This window comes from Alternaria alternata (genome assembly GCF_001642055.1).
Source record: "Alternaria alternata strain SRC1lrK2f unplaced genomic scaffold CC77scaffold_16, whole genome shotgun sequence".
Lineage (NCBI taxonomy): Eukaryota > Fungi > Ascomycota > Dothideomycetes > Pleosporales > Pleosporaceae > Alternaria > Alternaria alternata.
The window spans coordinates 692,804-715,064 of record NW_017306205.1 but is presented as its reverse complement, the minus strand read 5'-3'; the positions used below and the strand labels follow the sequence as shown (position 1 = coordinate 715,064).

Here is a 22,261-nt window from a genome sequence, read left to right as displayed (position 1 = left end):
ATGTGAAACATGTGCAATCAAATGCAATGTTATTTTCATGATTTGCAAAGCCAACCACAAGGCACACTTCTACAGTGCTTAACGTCATCGTAGTAATTCCTGTCTCTCTTGTCTGCATCCACTTGGGTGGGCTCATACGGCTGGAATTCAAGAAGCTAGTTCTCAGACGAATGTATCATTTGATATGCTCTTGTTAACATATCCGCCTTTACACCTTCTGCTTACTCCAGATCAGTGTTTCCTTCTACCGTGGCTCACACCGATAAATCTAACGTATCCTGCTTCTTATAGGTGAATCTTTTCATCGGTATAAGAGTTTACCCACCACCAGATCAGCTCGGCAAACGAGCAGCTAGGACACTCCATTGCTGTGCCTAGAAGATTCTCTATTCATCATGAGTTACTCGACAAGCACGCCGTGTGTTGGAACACAGGTCTCATCTGCCTAAAACCAACATCCGTTAAAACCAAATATGTGGGAACTCGTCGATATCTAAATACATATAGTCCAAGCCTTCATGGACTTACCGAGCTATCAAACGTTACACACAGAAAACCTAGGAGGATATCATGCAGAAGGTGAGCAAGTGGCCACAGAAGTTCCTGTTCCTTGTTTTCGTATGGAATAGGAAGTTCATCTCTAAGCAGTAGGGTGAGCGATTCGATGCGAGTGGAGCGCCCGCTGGTAAGGATTGTCTTTCTCTATCACACGGTCCTCTCAAGGAGACTGAAAGATCGTAAAGCTAAAACAAATGTACTTTGCGTCCTCTTTACGTGTGGTTTGCATAGCTGCAACTAGAACAAAAACAAGAAGAGGTACAACAGGCACCTCGATTCGACATGCATGTCATTATGTAATTGTACAGAACTCTTGAAAACATGACCATGTTACTGAATAACAAAACGCCCTTCCAACTCATCCAAATATGTCGTCTTCACCAGTTCTGCATCCCCAAGTATGTTTTGACGACCCGCTATTGCCTCTTTCCACGACCCTCCACGTTCAATCCGACCATGTGCGCCCGAGCCACTATGCACACAAACTATTGGGTGATGGCAGCTGCTGCGCGCACGTTGCATCCTGGTACCTCTCCTAGTTCTTGCCATGGTGTTGCTCACCACCCATTGTCAACCTCAGCACGAAGTTGACAATGACGGCTGCAAACAGCGCAATCGTCAGAATGGTAGGACCCAGTCGGTCGTCGAAGCCGCCCTGGCCCCTTAGCCTTATGCTCCTTGCGCGCCAGTGGAAGGTGAACAGGGCGTAAATCATGGCCATCATGGCAACGAGAGTGAAGAGGCCGGCGGAGATCTTGCCAATCTTGTCGCCGAAGTTAAGCAGGCCGATTGCGAGGCCACCGAGGATGACGGTGAAGTTGAGCCATGAGAGGAAGGTGCGCTCGTTTGCGAAGAAGACTTTGGGCTCGACACGCGTGGGGAGAGCAATGCGCTTGCCTGGAGGAGAGTGTTAGTATGCGTTTTGGGGGCGGAGCGAAGGACGCGACGCACCGGGAGCGGTTTGGAGAAGCGGTTGGGTGGACATGACGATGGTGGTGATGGTCCCGCTGATGTTGCGACGCGAGCTTTCCAGAGGTACTTTTGAGGTTGAGTATCGGTCGCTTGAGTGGCACCAAGAGAGCCAAGGATTGATGCAGCTTCAGACGAAGAATCTCGTGGTAGGAACAAGGTGAGGAAAAGAAGTCTGCATCACAATGCCGTCAAAGCTCTCGTTGATGCGGGTCGCGATGGGAAACCCATGCAAGTTCACGCCTTCCCTTGGCCTATCATGTCGCCCACGTGACAGCATCGGCTCTGAGGCTGCATGCGGGGATGGCCCGGTCCCTGGGTGCCACCTGCGCACCTGCCACGTCTATCCAACTCCGGCCGCCGACGCTAGCTTTGTCCAAACACTGATCCTTGGGAGTAAACACGACATTTACGTCTCATCACACTACGTTCCTGTTCGAGACATCGATAAACCTCCTGCTCCACATTTCACAACATCACTATACAGCACAGTCAACACCATGGCAGTAAGTGTCTTGCTCGGCAAGCACAAGTTATTGTATACTGACAAAGAGACAGTCCGCGTCACCGCTTCCTACCTCTGAACTGGAGCAAATTGCTCAGCAGGTACGCCGCCCTGCATGCGTCTGGATGAGGCTGCATGAGCTAACCAAACTACCTAGGCCTGCGAGCAAGCTATCGGCGCCGCTGAATCATACGACCACACAAAGGTTGGAGACTGGAACAGCGAGATTATTGTAAGTTTTAGTTAGACTAGCTGGCGCAACCATGCACGCGACGTCAAACCGCCTCCATCATGTACTAACGTTTACCCTAGCAATACATCCTCAAGACGCTCATCAGCAAGACTACACCCTCATCCGAATCCTCCACCCCTGAAACTCCCTCGCAGCCTGCCTACAAGTACATCGCCAACAGCACCGTCATCCAACACATTGGCTCTCCCGCGGAACCCGACAAGCACGGTCGTCGCGGCATGCACAGCGCGGTTGGCGCCTTCTGGAACAACGAGAAGGACGGCACATACAGCTACAAGTGGGAGGCTGCCGAGAAGAAGGGCATGGACATTGTCATTACCATCACCTGGATTGCTATCTAGAAGGATAATAGCGCCAAGGGCGTTGATGGTCCCAGGTGTGAGCCATTGCATTTTCCATCCAGACGATCGAACAAGGTGGGTAGGATGCAGACTGGCCCGTATGAAGGGCCAAGCGAAAGCTACGTGAGTGGCCCGCTGAGGCTGAGGGCCGAGAAGAAAGCTGGGGGTGTTTTTTGATTGGAAACCGCTGCTCTTCTCTTCCTGGGTACGGCGTTGAAACCACAGTGTGCATAGTCCTGCGCTTCCCCCCGTCGACATAACGAAATTGATACCTACTATATTGATACTTGCTACTCCACTCATCGTCTCCTGCTATAACCTGGACGCTACAACGCATTCTCCTCACGAGCACATTAATGTAAAACAGGAAAAACACCTTCAGAATCCATGTTTGATACTTGGCAGAGAAAACAGGCTTTTCCCTTTGTTGGAACATCTGGCATTATATGTGTTGAAAATGGTATCGGCTACTTATTCATCCGTTCGTCTACATGGATATGATCGCGTACTCTTCCTAATCATATGGCATATCCTCCATCGCCCACCCGACCAACCGTGGAAGCAGCACAGCAGAACATGGGCTCAGTACGCAAAAGTAAAGATTGACCAGCTTGACTGAGAGCAACAAAGGTACAGAGAAGAAAGGACAGAAGAAGAAGAAGAAGAAGAAGAAACAAAGGACGTATTTTAGGCATCCGCCTTTTGGCTCTCAATCGAGGTGCCTACGCCATCCGTGTGCGTACCGCTACTCCGTCCACTTGTGGCTTGCTCGCGCTTGTTGATGAGTGCCTTGAGTTCGTCTGTAGTGCTCTTGCCGCCGTTCTTCTCGGTGATGAGTCCCTTGAGCCATGCGTTCTCCGTCTGCAGTTGCTGGATGGTAGCTTCTAGTTTGGCGACCTTCTCCTGCGCTTCCTTTTGGGACTGCTCGAGAGCTTGCTCACGCTGCTTCTTTTTGATGCGGAAGCGGGCGCTTGCGGCTGTGTTACGGCGACGCTTATCCTCTTCTGCGGCTACGCGGGCGTTCTCGTCCAGAGACTGTGGCATGACGGGAGCGACATTGTCGAGCTTGCGCTTCTTCGAAGACTGATCAAAGCCTTGGGCAACAGGAGATAACGAGGAGGCAGGTGAGGCGTAGTTGGGTGCGAGCGGGTAGTGGGTAGGCTGAGAGTGCGCCAGGGGCATGGAGGGGTCAAACGCTGGTGTTGTACCGAAGTTGTTGAAGTCGGTGAATGGGAAGTCGCCTACTAGCAGATCAAAGTCAGTCATGGCTATTCTAGACGATGATGTGCTCGAGTCGCGATGCGAGTGCGTGGTGTTCTTCGCTCAGCGGAACAAGCAGTTACGTGCTTGCAGTGATGCATGGCTGCATATATAGGACGCCTTGTGAGTGGCTGTTGTACGAGGTGTGGGGTGACGATGCATGCAACACACAGGGCGGGGTTTGCATGCGCCTCGCCAGCCTGCTATTGGACGGAGTAATGCGAACCATGCGACAATTCAAACGGACGAGTCTCAATGGCTAACAACCACATTGACTGAAAATGGAACAGTTTTGAACATGGAAATGTGCTTACCATTTAAATTAAAGTCCATGTTCGCGTCGGCGCTGGTGCCCGGGTTGCGCGGGAACTCTCCGTCGGTCTTCAGCGGCTGTGTTTGCTCGGTATCAAAATCAAGGCCAAAAGCACTGGCAGAAGCGAAGTCGACACTGGCGTTACGGGCGTTGTCCACGTCGAAGAACTCTCCGTTCAGGAAGTCGGAGAAGTCCTCGGTGGGTGCTGGATCGGCAAGCAGATCCTGCTGTGGCGACAGCTGGTTGAGGTTCGCGATGTACTGGGACACGTTGGGCCCTCGCTGGCCTTTGTAGGCGGACATGGGCGTATGTTTGCTATCCAGACGATGGAGCGGGAGAATCGCTGGAAGTCGTTGTTGAGGAATTGGGAGATGGTGCTCCACTCAGGCCCGATCCGATCGCGCTTGCGTGTCCGAAGCTGATTTTGCGCGGCTGGAGCCTGGTTCGACGTTTGAAATCGTTCGCTGGTTTGGTGTATACGTTCTGTTGCACAGGCCGTTGATGAGGGTGCAAAAAGCAAGAGCAATGTGTGTGTGTATCGTGACGTGGATGAACGTCAAAGTGCGCAGGGCGTTCTCGATCAATGGAAGCCCCGCGGTCGATGACTAGAGTTATTAGCGACCGCAAACCCCAGGCCGCATTTACGCCGAGCCTCACCCCACGTGTGGTTGGAGTCGCAACGGCTCCAGCTTTCGCTCTCCGAGTTCAGGGTTTCGAGATGAGAGCACTGTGAATGACTACTGCTTCCTTTCGGATTGCTGGCTCAAGGAAACTCAGCATGACTGTCGTCTTACCGTCAGCTCGTCGTATTGTTTCCACAGCAGCTGAGCATTCGTTGTTTGTAATCAGGACGTACATCTTGCCGACGACGAATCATGTTTGAGCGTCTTTGTCCGAGACTGGACCGGACACCTGAGCGGATCGCACATCCAAGAAGCGGCAATTTCCACGCGGCATATTATGCTATCTTCGGCAAGAAAAATATGATCAGTGTCCATCTGAATCTGGCAAGAATTGTAAGGGATTCCTAGCCAGCGAATGTACTGATGAGCCTCACCAGAACAGAATCCTGGTGGAACTAATGTCTCTCCGGTCTTTACCTTGGAGAGAGCTGTGGGTGCATGAATATTGGTAATACCTAATGGTTATCTATGACGGAGTGCAGCGAGACTACTGTGCACCTAGGTAGCTTTGAACCGGAAAGAATACACTACACCCATCCTCAAACGGCTCCGTAAGAACCTCAAGACTCATCCAGACGACATACGTTGAAGGTGGAGAGCTTTGGGAGCGATGCATAATCTACAGGTCTGTGTTGAATGTTACAAACAACAGTTTATCGCTACGTAGACGCCCAGGTACCTGACCACCTAAGCACAATGGGGGTGGGCCAAGTCACGTGGTGGGCCCTGGTCCTCCTCGACGCGTCGCGACTCACACTATCGATAACAGCTTCCAATCAACAACAACCGACGGCCCCTCCATGTAGACGCAAACCGCACCGACGTGATGGCGACCGCCCCCGACTATAAGAATATTCCGCACTCTCACCGGTTGCCGATCAACCACCGCGAGGTCCAGCGCACCTTTACAAAGCTCTCTCGCCAATCGCTCGTGTCGCTTGCGCTGCAATGGCTCAGCAAGAAAAACCGCGACTTCTGCAAGCCGTATCTGCTCAGTGATCGAGTGGATGAGGACGACGAGGAGATATACGAGCCGGCGCAAAGCTATGAAGTGCTTCAAGAAACGTACAAACAGCTAGCTGCGCGCAAAGGTGGCAGGAGGGAGGTGCTTGACCGCATACTTGAGGGAGATTGGAGACACGGCATATCCATGTACCAAATGGCAACGGCAGAGATACAGTACTTACTAGATCATCCGAATGCCTTGCGTTGGACGGCGAAGCGCCTCACAAAGATACCTAGTGCGCGATCACCAGTGACGGACATGGAAGTCACAAACGATTCAGACCATCTTCCACGATTCCAAGCGCAGACCTTCATGTCAAATCTCGCAAGAGAGCTGACGCCGCTTATGAAGGCACATTACCTGATTACACGGATAAAATCGTCGCCCATGACCATACTACGAGTCTACATTCACGATTCGCCGTACAGCACCGAAGCGTCGCTGACCGTCGAGTCCAGCAGCACGGATAGCGCCAAAGCTGTATTCTTCGTATGGCCTAACGGATCGCCTTTCGTATACTCGTCGCTAGCAACGCTTACCGGCCAAGTCGTTGGAGACCAAGGGAGACATCTGAGGGATATCGTGCAGCAAGCTATACCGAAAGCCTTCTCAAGACCGTCTGCGCGTTACCAGTTAACAAGTACGAACTTTACCACCAAGTCACTCGATGCCCTTTTGACGTACCGCGGGCCTGGGAAGAGCAATGCTGCAGCAGGTGGTTGGAGCATCTTTCAAGATCATAGTTTTAGTCAGAATGCACTAGACTTTATCACCACACAAAAGAGTGAAGGGCAAGACAAGATGACCGGGGAAAAGAGCAATACCAATGGTGGATCCAAAGCTGGACCCGGTCGACCCAAGCGACCACTGGACGACAAACAGTCTTCAGAGGCCAAACGTAGGAAAGAGGTAGCTGCTGGACGGTTCGGGACCTCAGCGCAGCCTGACGATGGTCAAGGTCTTGAGCGATTCGAAGTCCGCATCGATGACCCATTTCCATCTCCATCTAACGGCAGTACTCCGACGCAACTAGACGACGATATATCGAACCTTGATGCTCAAACTGGCAGCCGTACACGGCGCGGCCGCCCCTCTCTTCTCGACAGAACCGCTAAAGATCTCGAGGAAATACAAAATGAAGAGGGCTGGGTACCGAACGTACGGGTCACGTTCCAAGGGACGCATGTGTTCGCCGGTATCAGGCAGTTGGTAGAAGAAGGTATTATAGACGGTGAGAAGATGCCAGGCTGGATGACTGGTGAAGCTGGTGTCACCATAGGTTCGGTCAAAAACGGACGCATCCGCAGCAAGGATGGTGTACCTGGTGTTTAGTGGGGGTGTGAACTTTCAATGTGCGGCGCTGACAGGTGTTTTTGATATCGATATACCCACTACGATGATGCGGCGTATGGCGTTCTTCTTGCTAGGCAACATGAGATGCTGTGTTACTATAGGGAGTTTGCCGTCTTGACTTTGTTGGTTTCCAAGAATCAGAGCAGTGTCTCTGCTTTCGTGCTGCAATTGCCTACTCTTGCTGATCTAGCATTCTGAAATCCCTCAGCGCCCTAGGTCCTAGCAGACTGTTTACACCTACAAATCATATCTTCGTCGTCTCTCCATGCATCCTTGCGCGGGTCCTGAGCCTGGCGGAGGATAAATCACCGATGTTGACCCAAAGTTTGTCTTGTCCTGCATAATTTCTTATCGAGCATGGACTCCTGCCCAAGCTCTGCCCTGTCGGCTGTTGACATCCGTTCAGGCTATCCTTCCGATTACAGATTCGGACACCGGCAATCACATCAACCTCTATTTGGCTGCTGAGCTTCACAAGCCACCCGACGGCCACTTTCATACTACTTCAATGCACCTGTCTGTGGCTTAACCGACTCGTGCGCCTCAACTGTTCAAGCCACGTAAGGCTCCGGGGCACCCTAAAACTCTTCACAAGCCACAGCTAGCCCTAACTGGAAGGCTCCGAGTCACGAGCCATACCCGCCTAGCCGTGAAAAACGATATCGATGTCATAATTGCAGTAGTATGCATTCGCGGCCTTGCGTTTTGAGGTTGCTGCAGAGCTCGGATTGGATGTGGCTTGCTGTGGCTGTTGCACGGTCTCTAAAACTATCCTCTAGGATTGCGTGGCGGTTGCCGATAGCCGGGTAAGGCTGACATTGGCTATCAAGGGTTAGAGGTCATGTGTTCTCGTATTTGACGTACGATAGCGTTTAATCGAACAGAAGTGAGAGTATTTCAGGATAAAGTGGGTTAGTAAGGTTCAATGCGGCTCACGGTTGGGTCAAGAGACACGTTTGTCCCGAACCGACTTCCCATACGTTGAACCAGTGACTCCACCCAAGACGCCTAGAGGCGGGAATAAGTCTTGACTGCATTCCATGGTGAGAGTGTTGGTCTTGGCAAGAAAACAAGAGAAAGCATATATACCTCATTCACCCCCCTAGCTTGCACTGCCACATTCGATGCTACTACCATCTACAAGCATTAGTTCCACTGCCTCGACACTAGGGCCAAACACGATCCAAGACTATCCAATCCACTCCACAATCAGCCAAGACCCAAAGGTCATCACCTTCTCTACTCAGTCTCCAACCATACTGCCGATGACTGACTATAACAACCAACGCATCGACGCTCAAGACTTGACTTCAAGGCTTGTCTCGTTCGAACACCAGTCCAACAACAACATCAACAACAACAACAACAACTCTGCCAAAGGCAATGGAGAAACCTCCTCCGACTCAATTCTGTCCCAGCGATGTCCCCGATCCACCTCCATCGACAGCGGCGTCATGCCCCGTTTCACCAAATCAGCAACAATGTCCACAACAGGCACCAATGACTCCCACTACTCTCAGTACTCCGGCCTCCGCGTTATGCGCGCTGAGCCTAGTTCCAAGACACATGCTGAAAGTGTTGGTGTCGCACCAGGCGAGTTCAGCAAACCGCGTGTCCACAAGCGCAACCGCAGAGACACTCAAAGCAGTGTTGGAAGCGGCAAGAGTGCGAGAAGCGAAGAGCCAAAGGAGTTCAAGTACTATGGCCGACACAGCAACCAATGGTTGTTCAACGACTTTAGTGTCACTGATGCTGTGTCCAAAGGCTTCAAGAGAGTCTTTAGCAAAGACAACAGTGGAAAGGACTGGTATGAGGACAGGAACCGTTAAAGATGGGGTCCAGGTAAAAATCGTATCGAACAAAGGCTTCATCAGGCTGAGAGACAGACATACATCACACATCAATACAACCAATCACATCACCAACCGCATATGACCTTGTCGACATGTTGTGACATGCTAACTGAGCAGCTTCTCGGCAACAATACATCCACTAATATGATTATGGGCGATATACTGTATGCAACATGTGAGTGATGCTCTTAGATGGATCGATGGAGACGCGCTCGTGACGCAACAGGAGCGCAACCTGACAAAAAGCCATCGAGAAGAGTAACAAGTTAGACTTCATGACCGTCATAGAGCGATTTGACTGCACTGAATAGAGAAAATGATCCCGTGAGATCAGGTATCATTCGCGAAGAAAAACGCCGTCGCTATGGAGAAACAGCTCATGTCGTGCCAGTCATAACGCCAATATATGAGAACGCCCCAATCATCTACATGGTATCCTAAGTCCAGCCCTAAAGCATCATACTTTTTCGACGGCTAGCTGCGCGCTCAGCTCTTAATGTACTCGTCTCCCTCCCTCCGTCTCGCACTTTGATGCTTTCGGCTCCATCAGCGTTCGCCCTTACGTCAGCCGTACTGGCACCAGCCGGTACACTTGCAGTATCGGTAAGTCTCTTCTCCTTCACGCCTGCCGTTCGAGCACTTGACGTGCCCCTAGCGATACCATTAGCACTAGTACTTCTTCCTAGACTCGAAGTACTACTACTGTTTTTCACATTTCCGCTTCCAGTGCGCTTATGCAACGAAGGGAGTGCCCCTTCAACCCTTCCCCTCTCGGCTTTGCGCTCTTCTAATGAAGTTGATGTAGAAGAAGCAGGCATAGCAGAGTGTCGCCGCGCACTTCGCGCTGCTTTAGCAAGTTCGTTAACCCGTGTACGTGGGTTGGTCGTTGGGTCCGCAGGTGAAGAGTCGGTAAAGTCGAACACGGCCAAGCTGTCCTTCTCTTTCGGCTCTTGTTCAACGGCTATGGTATCCTTGTTTAGAAGAGGAAGATCTACTGGCTTGGCGATGGCAAGCTCGGAGGCGGATCCTGCAGTTGATGACGATACTCTTCTCTTAGCAGTACTGGTTTCGGTGATGAGCGCGGATATGGCCTTCGAGGTTGTCGATCGCTCCTCAGGTTCAAACGACGCTGGTGATGCTTTGGAGTCTTGGTTTCTGTCGAGTTTCTGTCTCAGTGGGCTACCTGCTTCGGCCTCTTCTTCACCTCTCGGCTGAGAGACTACCGACACGGGCTTCCAAGAGATTTCGCCATCTGCGTCACGCTTGACAAGGGTTGAAGGTACATGCTGGGTTTCTACACTTGTCCTGCGATCGACCACCGCATCAACTAGCTTAGCATCTGGACGTCGCATCTTTACGTTGAGACTGGGCTCTTTGTAACTGACTTGAGGACGCGCTCGTCTGCCAGGTCGACCTGCTTGACCGGTCTGATCTGCGGAACTGAGATCTCCCGGTGGCGGTGTATCCTTGTTGTCTGGTCGTTGCGTCGACGGCTCGGTAGAAGGTGGAGAGAGAATAGTGTCCACAGCAGGTGTCTTAGGAGGTAGAGAATCGAGTATGATCTCTGCAGTAGGTACAGGTTCAGGCATGGGTATCAGCGGAAGGTCCGGAGTGGTGTTGCGTGTAATATTCAATCGAGGACGACTACGAGTTTTCGATGCTGGCTTCTCGGGCTTCTCTGGTTTCTCGGGCTTGTCTTGGTTTGAAGAGCGATGCTTCTTTGGCGACAAAATTGGATCGGTATTGACGGGTTCTATCAAGTCAGATATTGACCCTATCTTGCTTTGTGTGTACTTACTAGCTGAAAGAACGGGAAGCCGATCTAATGACGAAGGCTTGGATTCGCTACTAGATGTCTCTATCCCTGGAGCACCTGAGATATTGCGGCGACTGAATCTGAAAGCGTCACCCTTGGCTTGGCTCACTTCCTCGTCTTCCTGGACGCTGAATTTCCGCTTCGCTCCAGTACGCAGAGGCTTTGTAGCTGTCTCTTCAGCTTCTTCCGGAGATTCGAAAAGGGACACGCGACGTATGTTAAGCTTCGGCCCACTTTCTCGTCGCTTCTTACGCGTCTCAAGGTTTACCGACAACGCAGGCTCGCCCTCATCTCCAGCCTCCTCACGTTGTTCCTCTACTGCAGGACTGGGATCAAAACCAATGGGATCTTCGTCTTCGAATCGCGCAACTGGTGGAGGACCGATGTCTGGTGATTGGCTGTCCGGGTCTTCTAAAACCTGCTGAAGCTCGTCTGCACTGCGACAAGTTAGCTTCGCGTGCGTCTGCGCATGCTATTTCTAGCACGGCAACAAAGACATACCCCATTGTCCTTCGAGGATAGTATTTGTCTTCTGTGATTGTAGGCAGCATGCCGTTCTCTACCTCCTGAAGACCCAATCCACTTCTCCATTGTCGCTCTTCTCCGCTTTTTCTCTTTGCTGTCATCTGGCTTTTTCGTCTTCCCGCATCCTTCTCATGCCCACCTCTTGATTGCGATAAACCTGCTACCAAGCTACCGAGCTCTGAAAGCTTGGCTTCAAGCTGTGTCTTAACAACATCAATCTGATCGAGTGCCGGACGCGACTCAATAGTGTTGTGAAGGTTCAGGACCTGCTCGCGCAATGCCAAATTCTCGGCGAGTAATCGCGAACAGTCTGTTTCGAGGCTTCGTATGCGTATAGACTGAATCGAGTTCGTTTTTGCGAGTTCGCGGTTCTGCCTCAAAAAGCGTCGCTTGAGGGCTTCTATAGAATCCGTCGATGGCTGAGGTGCGATCGGCGGCTCGTTGAGACGCGCCATATGCGCAAATAGGTATGTCGAAGTTAATTATAAAGCTGTAGACGATTACGCGGTCGTGGCGACGTGGATACTACAAGGCGTCGGTGGGTGTTCCTTCTGTGTTCGTCATTGCATGTTTACATAGCAACAAAGCTAAGTTAAAATAGGCTAGCCAAAAGAGCGCTTCCACGTGACACGAGGGGCATGAACGCGTATCAGCACAGCATATCCGTATCACGCTTGGCAACTGTCTACCATATTAATGACAAAAAACCAATAACCTGACACTTCTCCTGTCCTCTGTTCTTCCACAGAGAAAACACTTCTGGTCGCGCATCCCGCGAAGCAAGAACATCTACCTACTATTTACGAGTACTACTTATACTTTCGCCGAAGAAAGTGCTGAACGTACACCAACTGTAAAGGATGTCAAACTTCACGCGCCCCCTCCCTACTCATCTCCGTAATCAGTCCATGGGCGGCTCTCAGCAACAGTCTCCCGTATTGCTCGCGCGCATCGCAGAGAAAAAAGCCGAACTAGCGAACCTGAAAGACCTGCAAGCACTAAGTGGAGGACTCGCAGACCAAATGCAGATGCTCGCTGATAAGCTGTCGACTTTATCAAATGGAACAGAAGGTATGTAAATGAGTTTTACAGGCAGTCTCAAGCATGGAGCGCAGTAGAAATATCATGCTAACTTGGTGGTTGATTAGCGGTCGCAGCAGTATTGTCAAATTGGCATAATGTGCTAAGGGCTATTAACATGGCATCCAGTAAGTTGTGCGATCATCGGAAGGATTGCGTTCTAAATCACAGCAGCAAAACTTCCACAGCCAAAGGAAGAGGAAGACTCGGAAAAGAAGGCAGAGGATGAGCCGCCGTTGCCACAGACGCTTGTCCGCATTCCCACACAGCATGCGCCTGCGGTAATCGAGCAGGCCAATGCAGCAACAGCAGAGGATTGAGCATGTGGACAACATGTGCCTGGCATCCTATGGAGCTTTTCGCTGAGCCCAAACGCTTTGAGGCAGAACGAACACCAAGGGTGGAAGATTGATGCGCGATCGGTTGCATATACATGCGTTGGCCGTCCAATTAACGAGCATTTGCAAGCAATGGGACGTCTTGGGATGCACATAGCACAGCTGCAATCGAGCCCAACGTTAGCTGCAGTTGGTCCTACAGCTGAGGGATAGCGTGTGCATCGAAGAACGGTGAAGACAGCACCAATGAGAGGCAAGGGGACGGGAATAAGCATAAGAGGGATACATGTCCCAACTTCACATGCGCAAATTTAATGCTACAGGATGATGTAAAAGCTTCAATGCGCCAAATTTCAACAGCGAAAAACGAAGTTTTACGGACTATCCAAGTCCGTTACCAGCGCTATGCAATGACGCAGTCCCAATCATAACGTGTCTCGTGAACACCCGTAACTCCAAGCAATGAGAATCGTTTCCAAGTCGTACAAGCCAGCTCCCGGCATGACCAAGTGAGTCTGCCATCTGAAGCGCAATTGAAGTTCACTTCTTCTGCTTCGGCATCTTCTCGTAAGCATTCGGGCTTGGCTTCCTCCGTTGACGTTTGTGCTTTTGCGGGGTACCAGAGGCCTCGCCATGATCGTGGACGTCTTCACAACCATCATCGTGCTGATGTGGCCGTCTGCCGCGCGCACCGCCAATTCTTCCAGCAGGTCTTGCGGTGCTGTTGTCGGGCTCAGAGTCTGAATCTGAGTCTGATGATGAATCTGAAGAGTCATCGTCGGAAGACTCGTCGGCAGCGCGGGGCTTGTGATAAATGCAGCAGACTTTGATTCTGTTAGTTCCTCTGATGGCACAAGGGTGTCATTGGAGGGTTGTACCTTTGGATGATTTCTTCCCCATGCCTTCATTGTCAACCACGTCTTCCGCCCATTGAATGTGTCGACGTTGCGAGGGCTCTGCTCGCAGACGGAGCACGCCCGAAGGTGCTGACAGACGCAGGACAGGCTGAGGGCGGACCTCCATGGTCCTACTCCCAGAGTTTGGTGTAGTAGTCCTGGGGGATACTGGGTGAGGGGCGGCCATGTTGCTGAAGTGCGACATGTTGTTTGATAAGGATTGCTCGGGAGACCGGACCCTTAAGAAGTTGGGACGGCAGTGGGGCGTGGCTACGCAGCGCAGGGACCAAAAGGAATCGCGAATTCGATGGCTGGAGATGGGTCTTTATCGTGGTCCGACGCCTGGTTTTGGGCGGTTGGTTAATAGTTGTATCAAAGGAGGTAGCAAGAGGGTGTGAGGGATAAGCAGCGAGTTGTTAGCAGGTGATTGTTCTGTGCATGTATGTCTTTGTTGTTCGACGATGATTTGTCTTGTGAGAGCAGAATGGCCAATGCGTCATAGTTAAATCGGTACTTTCTCGGCCTAACCCGCACCTGGCAGCCACGCCGACCCCACGATCGCTTCTGTCGGCCTCCATCGCCTATTTGCTATATTGCAGCACACTTGCCAGCAGATGCCGTGCGTCGTTTCCTAGGTCACGCTGCATATTCACGGCTGCACGGCTGGCTGTGCACGATTTGCTTTTCCGTTGCGACAGTCCCTCACTACCCTTCCGCGGACGAGACCATATGGGCAGACAACAGGATGAGGTCTAACACATAACGAAGCCCTGTTGTTGTTGTTGTTGTTGTTGTTGTTGTCGGAAAACCTTCCAGACAATCATGCGCACCGTATGGATCAAAGCCAACAGCTTTTGGTCAGTATAGTATGACAGGAAAATGTTTCTCTGGTGGTGTCGAAAGGCTGTCGAAATCGAGCTTTTCCATACACGAGTAAGCAATTGGATGGCACTTTTCAAAGAGTGTTCGTTGTGTGTAAGCAATAACAACCAGATTATTGCATCACGCCGAAACTCTCTCACCCGCTTCAAGCCGAACACTGACATAATACAGTCGAAGCACTGGAAAATCAAAAAATACGATTTTTTTATTATGTTCTTCGTTCAAAATGACCAGCACCATCTACCACCGCTTCATTCCAAGGTTCCCTTTGACATTTAAATGACCAACGCTGCTTGCTATACTTCGATTCTCATTTGCGTCCAGCCAGTGCTATATGATAGCGACATTAGTCCGTCTGGTATCCGGCACGCAAGGGAGCATCTGAGACCATGGAAAACAGACATACCCTATCGGCAGTGCCGGGAATCGACACCATCGATACCCTGCCTCTCTGTGTCTCGAGAGCTCCGTGACAAGACACAAACTTACACCCCCATAGAAGAGGATGCCAGCTCACTTTGTTTCCAGGACAGCATATTCGGGAAACGTGTCAAAAGCACCTCCCGGCATTCCAATTCTGCTGCAGGCTGATTTCCCACTCGCAATCCACGGCCCAGCAGATATTTTTGTTTGCATGCTTGAATGTTCACAAGCAAACGCGTGCGGTCATGCTTTCCATATTGTGATATCATTCACATCTGGTGTGTTGTTCGAAGCAACTACTCATACATGTTGAGCATCATATCAACCTCGTTCTTGCCGGACTCATTCATTCTGTGCATATCGCGCCGACGTCTAGCCAAGACGATGAAGAACTGAATACGATAGTGCTTTTAGGACATCTGGAAAGTAGACTATCAGCAGTAATCGCGTAACGGGTACAATAACAAACCTCCGTTACGCCTCGAACTGGCATGGATATGGAGCGTGTACAAACATAGCCATCGACCATCCAGATATGGGACACTGGCGTCCCAGACTGCCAGGCATTGCTTGACTTGAAGGGCTGCTTTTCCATCGTCACAATTGAGGTGAGTATCAGGGTTCCTAGCAGCCGCGACTCTTGGAGTATTAAGGAAGAGTTGCATATATGTGCAGAAGAATGCGCAAGGAGACTCATAGGGCCTGAGTCTGCCACAACCAGGATAGAGCGCACATTCTATGCCCTAGTCTAGACGAACACGAACCGAGAATGTTTCCAAGAAGACATACTTCACACATTTGTGCGTGATAAGAGTCTCTGATGTCAACAAGCCACAACGGCACCCTAGATGACGAGATGCAACTATGACCAGCTCATGTACGCTCACACTGAGAGTGACATCACTTTCGGCCATTTCCCTATAGCAAGGTCGGAGGCATCTTTCTATAGTGAAGGCCTGGCCATTATGCCGGCAACCATGCGCTTATCAAACACCAGAAGCCGATTGCAGTGGCGGGAGACAGGTAATTTCCTTAGTGATGAAGGGATATTGCAGGGCAACCCCAGTGGCGGTGAGCGACATTTGACAGTTCCTTCACGTGTTCGCACCAACCTCAATAGTCATCGTATCGTGTACGCAACCGAGTGACGTGGAAAAAGCGATGCATGAGTGTGATTGAACTCTGCGCAGTCGATGCTTATGAGTTTCATAAGGCTCCGAAGAGTTTCACATGCTAAAAGGAGAGCAGAACAAATCTGACGGATGGAGAGCACAATGTCGATAAATGACGGCTGTTAAGCGGAAGCGGGCTCGGGGATAGGCCACATGCAGAACACAAGGCCGGTGAAGGTCGTGCACGACCAGCGCTCGGCCGCAGCGGGATCGGGAAATGAAGAGAGCGTGGAGCGGGTTTGTTCTGGACCGGTTTGAGCTCCACTGCGTGGGAAAGGGGGAGGATTAGTTTTCTGCGGGTCTTGGGCGACCAGAGGACGAGAGTGGCTATGCAAGGAAAAAAGATTGCTGGAAGCTGATCTGTTGTACATCCGGGAATAGAGCACGACGAGTGAACATGGAGAGATGGGCGTTCACGGTTTATGGTTCAGGGGCGCCAGGGCGCTTCTGACGGTGCTGTGTGGTCTGGAGCTCGCGGCAGGAGCCCTGGTCGATAATCTGCTGTTAGAGATGAATTGACGAATAACGGAAGTTCGCGAAAGGGTTCCTGCAGTAGCGACCACATATCGAGGCTAGCGGCTCCGCATGGGGCGCAGTCCAAAATAAACGGTGCGGCCTAGCTGCCTCCTGAACCTGCAGGCCAGTAGGGGCTTCGGATGCAGCGCGACGGGTGGATGTGCAGCTGGGTAAATACGACGATAGCTCTATCGATTGCGTGAAGAGACTCGCGATAGCAGTGAAGACGTCTAGGCGGAGCTGGTTGATGAAGTCTGCGTGGAGTGCAATTAACGGCCCGGATCAAGGTCAAACATGTGGCTGCGGCTAACGACAAACGGGGGCCCTTCACCATCTGCTCGGCGTAACACACTTGACCCGTGCAAGGCTTGAGACAGCTGCCCAATCAAAAGGCCTGTCAGTCAGAACCGGAGATCAGGCTCCTGTGCGGCGCCTCATCTACCTTTCGCGCCCGTCCGTCTTCTTTCCTTCAACTCACCTCTTCGTGGGCCTGTCGCTCTTTTAGCATCCATAACCAGCAACCTTCGCAGCTCGATCGTATCTTACCCCAGTCATTCTTTTTTTGGGCCGAAGATTGTTTTGTTGTGTTGCTATCACCCTAGGCTATCGCCGTCCATTCACTCTTCGACTACCTCGGAACGAGTTTCGCATATACTATTCTGTCGACAAGCAGTTACGACTGAGTTACGACCTTACGTTGTTAATACTTACATCTCGGAGCCTCGCCCGCCACCGTACACTGTATAGCGTCACGTCGACAATTCAAAAGACGAGCTTCCCCCGTATCCATTACTAGCTCTATCGATCACGACTTCGCATGCGAAAGCGGTCCTAGAGCCATGGCACATTCACACCACCAACATATGCACCACCATGTGCGTAATGAAAACCACGTTGGCTCCCCTAGCAGCGCAAGTCAAACAATTCACATGGTCGAAAGGGCCAGCCGCGTTCTTGTAGCTCGCGCCAGCGCAACATGTACCAACGACAGTGATCCCGGTTGCACAAAGCCGACTCAAGTACCCACAATCGCCATTGCACTTGCCGTCATGTACGTAGCTCAGGTCTTTAATAGTGAATGCGCTGATTGTTCTTAGTGTGCCTGTCGTCGGTATCACGATTGTCCTCTTCTTCTTACATCGCAGGAACAAGAGGAAGCTTGCTGAGGAAGATTCAAAAGACAAATACAAGTCGCACGATTGGGGCATGGAGGGTGTGACTAGAGCTGGCAAGAAAGGAGGTCCCGAGATGAGCGTTTCCGAGAAGGAAATCCCTGGAGGCCACGACCGAGGTCTATCAATCGAGACCGGAAGCCCATACATACTGCCTGTTGGCCTGCACGGCTCTCGAGAGTCATTCCATTCGTTATCGCGCTCGCAGCATGATCCTCATGACCCGTACGGCCCTGTAGCTTATCTAAAGGATGACCAGAGCATCCGTAGCGCAACCCGTGGTCCCTACCGAAACGACGCCGGATCCATGTACACAACTTCGAGCGCTGGAACAAAGAAGGAAGGCCTTCAAGCCGGTCTGCTTCAAAACGCACAGAGGATGTCGACTTCGCACCCCATTCGCGGCGAATCTCTATCCCCTGACGGCTCGCGGTCTCCAGACAGCAAGTTCCCTGAACCGGGTATTCCTCTCAGCCCATTGAACCCACGATTCGACAAGGAGTCGTCTCCTGTTTCACCTCCAGTTGAATCGCCTTCCGCTGAACCCAAGACCCAGTATGCTGCCTTCAAGCCCACCAATGTTCCCACCATCTCAATTCCCGAGCCTGGTGTTACAGAAAAGCAAGTCAACAAGTCACCCGTCCAAACTACCAACGATATTCCCTCATTGCCACGCGTTCAGTCCCAGGCTGTTGTACTGGAGAACACAAACACGCATAGCATCATCAGTACCTCGAGCTATGGCGATGGTTTCCAGATCACACCACCGTCACCCAAAGAAAGCGAGCAGCCCAAGATCGTTGCACCCAAGCCTCGCTACTCAACTGGTCCTCAGAACGTTGGTCTTGCCGTAGACGACTTTGGTCACAGCACCAACCGTCTGTCAATGAGCCTACGTCCTATGCCTTCCGATGACCCTCAGGAGAACCCCGAAGAGCGTGCCAACCGTATCCGATCTTTCTACAAGGAGTACTTTGACGACTCTAAGCCTGAACCCGCTGGTGGTCACCAGTACACCGACTACGTCGAAGACTATGGCTCAGAGTACCAAGACGGCACTGTATTCGACCCGCGCACCGGTGCCTTTGTCGTCGCACAGCCAAACGCTCCTTTTGCCGAGCCTATTACTCGTCGTGCCATGACACCCCCACCACGTGCTCCTCCTCGTTTCCGAAGCAACACTGCCACTGGTCCTCGTGGCCCGCACATGTCTAACAGCTCCATGGCTTCCTCGCAATACCCACCGCCACGCGGCATGTCTTCAATGAGCGGACGTCTACCTGCGCCAATGAAGAAGCCACTGCCTCCACCGTCCGCTTTGTCTTCTCTTCCCACACCCGGAAAGCTAACCGAGAACTCGATGGTTTTCGATGCTGCTGACTTTGCGCCGCCAGTCTCGTTCCGTGAGAGACAAAACGGTATACGACCAGACAGCCCACTGGGTGCTCCCAGACCCTACAGTCCCGCCGTGCGACCACACACACCGCTCGTTGGTTCTTATGACGAGCTTCCCGCGCTACCCAGTCCCTACCTGATGCGCAAGTCCGGCACCTTCACTGCGCTTGACTTTGCACCACCTGGCCGCATTCGCGACCCTGCTGGCTCAGGTGCCTCAGATGCTGGATCTATCCGATCAAACCATTCTGGTATCTCAGCGGTCGGCAGGTTCGCTGTTCGCAGCGGTGCCAACCGTGTCAGCAGGATACCAAGAGATGTCATGGGTACCAGGGATGATTTCATGGTACAATTAAGGCCCAGGATGAACATGGTAGAGGGCGCCTAAACCTGTCGCAATCTGCTCAGCACCTATCTTTGACGATAGACACATCGGCTCGCTGGCAGAGCTCTACTCTCCTACTCGACCGAACATCAAAAGCTCACATCATGTCAAATTCTATATACACTGCTGTTTAGCGGCTCTGACGATTTCCTTGGTATCGTGGCATAGACATAGCGCGCGCGTTGGCTACTCTCCATCTTCACATCACTGCAACAACCTGTACAGGCAGCTTGTCATGTACTTTTTCCTATTTTTCTCCATCGCGGTTGCGACTCTATCGACCGGCAGATTACTCGTTTTCTAGGGCGGTTTAGCGATGGACTGGCGTTTTCCAATGTCTAATTTTTATTCTTCTGCGTTGCTGCGAGATGGAGAACTTGAAGTAGAGGGCAGCTTGAAGGTTTGGAGACCATGGCGGTTTGGTGTCGGGGAGTAGATGTTGGTGGGACTCGTTGGAGCGATTGTGAAACATGTAAGCCGAGCACATAGAGGAATGGAAAGAAGAAACATTATTACAAGCACATTTGACTATACCTGTTTGTACTCGTTGCACAGGGTAATGTTCGCTCTCTAAAAGAGCGTGTGCCTAGCAGGGAGCCTCGACGTAAATCATGCACCTCTGCTGCCGAAGCCTAGCGTCATCATCCGCCATGCACCGGTCATGGACAAAATTATCCACGCAGATCACGAACTCCGCTCCCCCCGTCGTACCCGCGAAAATCTTACACATGCATTCTGCTCGTGTTTGTCCACACCAAAGTACCCCAGCACAGCCACAAGCAATTAACTCCACCCCCAAAGTCTTCATGGTGAACGGTAGCTAGGGCGACGTCATAACCAGCCTCTTGAACACGCGTACCGGCCAGACCATGCGAGTACCAAACGTGCGCCGACGCCGGTGCTTCAGTCGCGCCCAATATCTAGACCGGTGATTTGCTATTGGACGTCTTAGTCGCGTGGCTTAGTGCCGATGTGTGTCGTAGGCAATAATGCGCCGCGTCGCCAGCGCCTTCTTGCGGTGTCTAGTTTTGCTGTTAGGGGTCCTGTACGTCATAGCTCGAGATCTTCAACAAGGCTCCATAAAAATACACGACCGCTGCTGCAGCACGCGCGTATGAGGTTGCGTTGCCCCGGATCCAAGGCCTGAACATTCATCGACGAAGTGTTTCGGATATTCTTCGCTCATCGTTTGTCTCAAGTTTTCCGTCGTTGGCTGTCCACTTGCTTCTCTTACTATTCTCCGCTGCAGCGCTTGCTTCTCCTTGAACGCCTGGAAAACCTCCGAATCGCCTACAATGGGCATCTTCTCGCGCCGACGCAAGTCGGATGATACCGCCGTCTCACAGACAACGTCGCCAACAGTGGTGCCTGAGCTCAGCAAAGAGCAGATCAAGCGCGCAACCCGCACACGCAAGATATGGGCGCTCACAACCTCCTTCTTTCTCTTCATCACACTCATATTCCTTATCCTCGTGAACATTGCGGGCGTACGCAATAAAGCCGTTATCAAAAACTGGTACTTCATCCGGCTCGACTTGAGCCATATCGTGCCTGCAAGCGTTCCGAACTTTGCACTCATCAACACCATCGCGCAAACACTGGGTCTGCACGATTTCTACCAAGTCGGGCTATGGGGATTCTGCGAGGGATATGCGGGCCAAGGCGTGACTTACTGCAGTAAGCCAGAAACGCTGTATTGGTTCAACCCTGTAGAGATCCTGCGTAACGAGCTTCTTGCTGGAGCGTCGAGTATGTTGCTTCCCACTATCCTATCCCATTCTTGCGCATGACGCATTTTGCAAATCAAGCAACTAACAACACCTATAGTTAACCTTCCCGCTGACATCAACGATATTCTCGACCTCATTCACCTCGTCTCAAACTGGATGTTCGGTCTCTTCCTTACCGCAACCGTCTTGTCCTTCGTCCTCATCTTCGTCATGCCTATTTCCATCTACACGCGTTGGCTCACCCTCGCCGTTGCTATCCTTGCCTTCCTCAACGCGCTATTCGTAACAGTCGCCTCCGTCATTGCGACCGTCATGTTCATTATCTTCCGCAACACTATCGGTGGTGTGGCTGAGCTAAACATCTCGGCGGAAATTGGAGTCACCTTGTTCGCCTTCATGTGGGTAGCAAGTGCTTTTGCCATATTCGCTTGGCTCGTACAGATGGGACTCTGCTGTTGCTGTGCATCCAGGAGGGATGTCAAGAAAGGAAAGAAGAGAGGCAACGAGAAGGCGTACCATATGGATCCTGCTGGCACAGAAGCTGGTGGCATCAGGGATACGAACATGGTCGCCGGCGAGACAAACGAGAAACGCGAGAAGAAGGGTTACCAGTTTTGGAAGCGATCAGGCTAGGAACCTCTCCCTTCGGCATTCAACCTCTTCGACCATGTCACACATATGAATATCGACTTGGACATGGAAGTCCCAGGAGCGTAGCTCACGTGCCATCTGATGATTAGCGCATAAAAAGAGAAATTTGGATCCTGTTTTTCGAGCGAGCGCGGCGTTGGTCTGGCATCTTTGGCATTTCACGGTACAGCATAGTACAGCGAAGCA

At 51.6% G+C, this 22,261-nt stretch overlaps 10 protein-coding genes across 10 annotated transcripts; 6 read left to right on the top strand and 4 right to left on the bottom strand.

The window, feature by feature from the left end:
* Positions 1-1,093: 1,093 nt before the first annotated feature.
* CC77DRAFT_1063662 (vacuolar transporter chaperone 1) lies at positions 1,094-1,543 on the bottom strand (the record flags this gene model as incomplete). The annotated part of the gene is made up of 2 exons (XM_018528645.1): positions 1,094-1,455; positions 1,510-1,543. The coding sequence occupies 2 exons, from the start codon at positions 1,541-1,543 to the stop codon at positions 1,094-1,096; spliced, it is 396 nt and encodes a 131-aa protein (XP_018383765.1).
* Positions 1,544-1,712: 169 nt separating this feature from the next.
* Positions 1,713-2,626, top strand: CC77DRAFT_1063661 (Tctex-1-domain-containing protein; the record flags this gene model as incomplete). Its single annotated transcript, XM_018528644.1, has 4 exons — positions 1,713-2,033; positions 2,086-2,133; positions 2,190-2,264; positions 2,345-2,626. The coding sequence occupies 4 exons, from the start codon at positions 1,713-1,715 to the stop codon at positions 2,624-2,626; spliced, it is 726 nt and encodes a 241-aa protein (XP_018383764.1).
* A 495-nt stretch (positions 2,627-3,121) lies between these two features.
* Positions 3,122-4,600, bottom strand: CC77DRAFT_228894 (bZIP transcription factor-like protein). Its single transcript, XM_018530745.1, has 2 exons — positions 4,201-4,600; positions 3,122-3,867 (listed from the first exon to the last, which is right to left on the bottom strand). The coding sequence occupies exons 1-2, from the start codon at positions 4,499-4,501 to the stop codon at positions 3,314-3,316; spliced, it is 855 nt and encodes a 284-aa protein (XP_018383763.1). The 5' UTR covers positions 4,502-4,600; the 3' UTR covers positions 3,122-3,313.
* Positions 4,601-5,708: 1,108 nt separating this feature from the next.
* On the top strand, positions 5,709-7,220 carry CC77DRAFT_940243 (CHL4-domain-containing protein; the record flags this gene model as incomplete). The annotated part of the gene is made up of 1 exon (XM_018534719.1): positions 5,709-7,220. The coding sequence occupies one exon, from the start codon at positions 5,709-5,711 to the stop codon at positions 7,218-7,220; it is 1,512 nt and encodes a 503-aa protein (XP_018383762.1).
* A 928-nt stretch (positions 7,221-8,148) lies between these two features.
* On the top strand, positions 8,149-9,253 carry CC77DRAFT_1022551 (hypothetical protein). Its single transcript, XM_018525487.1, has one exon. The coding sequence runs from the start codon at positions 8,366-8,368 to the stop codon at positions 9,068-9,070; it is 705 nt and encodes a 234-aa protein (XP_018383761.1). The 5' UTR covers positions 8,149-8,365; the 3' UTR covers positions 9,071-9,253.
* A 162-nt stretch (positions 9,254-9,415) lies between these two features.
* Positions 9,416-11,976, bottom strand: CC77DRAFT_1022550 (shugoshin). The gene is made up of 3 exons (XM_018525486.1): positions 11,412-11,976; positions 10,893-11,347; positions 9,416-10,847 (listed from the first exon to the last, which is right to left on the bottom strand). The coding sequence occupies exons 1-3, from the start codon at positions 11,888-11,890 to the stop codon at positions 9,544-9,546; spliced, it is 2,238 nt and encodes a 745-aa protein (XP_018383760.1). The 5' UTR covers positions 11,891-11,976; the 3' UTR covers positions 9,416-9,543.
* Positions 11,977-12,096: 120 nt separating this feature from the next.
* Positions 12,097-13,318, top strand: CC77DRAFT_1052065 (hypothetical protein). Its single transcript, XM_018527687.1, has 3 exons — positions 12,097-12,506; positions 12,584-12,643; positions 12,690-13,318. The coding sequence occupies exons 1-3, from the start codon at positions 12,296-12,298 to the stop codon at positions 12,833-12,835; spliced, it is 417 nt and encodes a 138-aa protein (XP_018383759.1). The 5' UTR covers positions 12,097-12,295; the 3' UTR covers positions 12,836-13,318.
* Positions 13,119-14,214, bottom strand: CC77DRAFT_967848 (hypothetical protein). The gene is made up of 2 exons (XM_018535762.1): positions 13,732-14,214; positions 13,119-13,677 (listed from the first exon to the last, which is right to left on the bottom strand). Exons 1-2 carry the CDS (start codon positions 13,952-13,954, stop codon positions 13,394-13,396), a joined length of 507 nt encoding a protein of 168 aa, XP_018383758.1. The 5' UTR covers positions 13,955-14,214; the 3' UTR covers positions 13,119-13,393.
* Positions 14,215-17,184: 2,970 nt separating this feature from the next.
* On the top strand, positions 17,185-19,989 carry CC77DRAFT_228305 (hypothetical protein). The gene is made up of 2 exons (XM_018530740.1): positions 17,185-17,793; positions 17,840-19,989. The coding sequence occupies exons 1-2, from the start codon at positions 17,582-17,584 to the stop codon at positions 19,695-19,697; spliced, it is 2,070 nt and encodes a 689-aa protein (XP_018383757.1). The 5' UTR covers positions 17,185-17,581; the 3' UTR covers positions 19,698-19,989.
* A 757-nt stretch (positions 19,990-20,746) lies between these two features.
* CC77DRAFT_228375 (integral membrane protein) lies at positions 20,747-22,252 on the top strand. Its single transcript, XM_018530741.1, has 2 exons — positions 20,747-21,443; positions 21,522-22,252. The coding sequence occupies exons 1-2, from the start codon at positions 20,990-20,992 to the stop codon at positions 22,055-22,057; spliced, it is 990 nt and encodes a 329-aa protein (XP_018383756.1). The 5' UTR covers positions 20,747-20,989; the 3' UTR covers positions 22,058-22,252.
* Positions 22,253-22,261: the final 9 nt, after the last annotated feature.